At 47.0% G+C, this 1,728-nt stretch overlaps 1 protein-coding gene across 1 annotated transcript in view; it reads left to right on the top strand.

Annotated features, from left to right (window-relative positions):
• LOC123763716 (muscleblind-like protein 1) overlaps window positions 1-978 on the top strand; it is a 274,770-nt gene extending 273,792 nt beyond the window's left edge. The window contains exon 7 of the mRNA XM_069304185.1: window positions 908-978. Coding sequence (XP_069160286.1) covers window positions 908-978 — 71 coding nt within the window. The remainder of the gene's footprint in view (window positions 1-907) is intronic.
• The last annotated feature ends 750 nt before the right edge of the window (window positions 979-1,728 follow it).

The raw sequence follows: 1,728 nt of genomic DNA, 5'->3' as shown, positions 1-1,728 counted from the left end.
ACACCTCCAGAGGGAGGGTGATCAAACGAGCTGTGACTGCTCCATCAGAATACGTGCTGCGGCGGCCAGCTGACTGCTTCACGAAAGAGGAAACTGCGGTAAAGTAAGACGGAGGTAACTGAACCTTACGTCTCTGAAGGCGGGCGGGAGCAGAGAAGACATGATCGCAATATATAAAATACTCACTGGAGGAGCCGAAGGTAGACAAGACGGAAATTATGCCATATGAGCAACGAGCAGGAATGAACGTTGAAGAGAAGTGGAGGGTACCTTGAGGTGCTTCCGGGGCTTAGCGTCCCTGCGGCCCGGTCTCCGACCAGGCGGTTGATCAGGTAGGTGGACCTGACCAGTGGGAGAAACGGGGGGGGGGGAGAAATAGGAGGACGTAGAGGGGGGGGGGGAAGCCATGATAGGCAGAGGCAACACCCTCCCCCCTTATGTTGACCCAGTAATAGGAGCCTGGACCCCCTATTGCACACACCGCCACTAATACCATTAGTGTCTCCCGACCACACCCTGCACCCCGCTCCCCCCCCCCCCCTCATAACATGTACAGCCACACCACCTATATATATATAGTTGCACGCTAACTACATATACTTACAAGTACCAGTAGCGAGAACACTCAGCGTAATATGGAGAAAGAGCCTGGATACAGGGCAGATACCAGCAGCACTTAAATCTGCAGATATAGCTCCGTTGCACAAGGGGGGAAGTAAATCCTTGGCAAAAAATTATAGGCCAGTTGCACTAACATCACACATAATAACAGTTTGTGAAAGAGTGATTAGGAATCAAATTTCTAGTTTTATGGAAAATAATGAGTTACACAACCCAGGACAACATGGGTTTAGAGCGGGAAGATCCTGTCTGTCACAGTTACTCAACCACTATGACAAAATCACAGAAGCTCTAGAAGAAAAGCAAAAATGCAGATGTTGTATACACAGACTTTGCAAAGACATTCAGCAAGTGTGACCATGGCGTGATAGCACATAACTTGAGGTCAATAACAATAACAGGGAATGTGGAGGAAACTGACTTGTGGGATTTATATATTTATTAGTTTATATTAATGTATATAGTAATTTATATAGTGATTTCTTTACGTTAATTATATTTCGATAGCGGAGTGTGTGATGTTTAAATTCCCACAAATCACTTCTTACACATTTTGTGTGGTTCATATGTTTATATGGTCGATCAATCACAATTATTGATTAGTCGACATTCACTACAGTATGTTAAATACGCCAGTCGACACTCATCTTGAGGGTGACATCTTGAGGGTGACATCTTGCGGGTGACATCATGAGGGTGACATCATGAGGGTGACATCTTGAGGGTGACATCTTGAGGCTGACATCTTGAGGCTGACATCTTGAGGCTGACATCTTGAGGCTGACATCTTGAGGCTGACATCTTGAGGCTGACATCTTGAGGCTGACATCTTGAGGCTGACATCTTGAGGCTGACATCTTGAGGCTGACATCTTGAGGCTGACATCTTGCGGGTGACATCTTGCGGGTGACATCTTGCGGGTGACATCTTGCGGGTGACATCTTGCGGGTGACATCTTGAGGGTGACATCATGAGGGTGACATCATGAGGGTGACATCATGAGGGTGACATCTTGAGGCTGACATCTTGAGGCTGACATCTTGAGGCTGACATCTTGAGGCTGACATCTTGAGGCTGACATCTTGAGGCTGACATCTTGAGGCTGAC

This window comes from Procambarus clarkii, chromosome 52, assembly GCF_040958095.1.
Source record: "Procambarus clarkii isolate CNS0578487 chromosome 52, FALCON_Pclarkii_2.0, whole genome shotgun sequence".
In the NCBI taxonomy this organism is placed as follows: Eukaryota; Metazoa; Arthropoda; class Malacostraca; order Decapoda; family Cambaridae; genus Procambarus; species Procambarus clarkii.
This window is presented reverse-complemented; position numbering and strand designations above follow the sequence as displayed.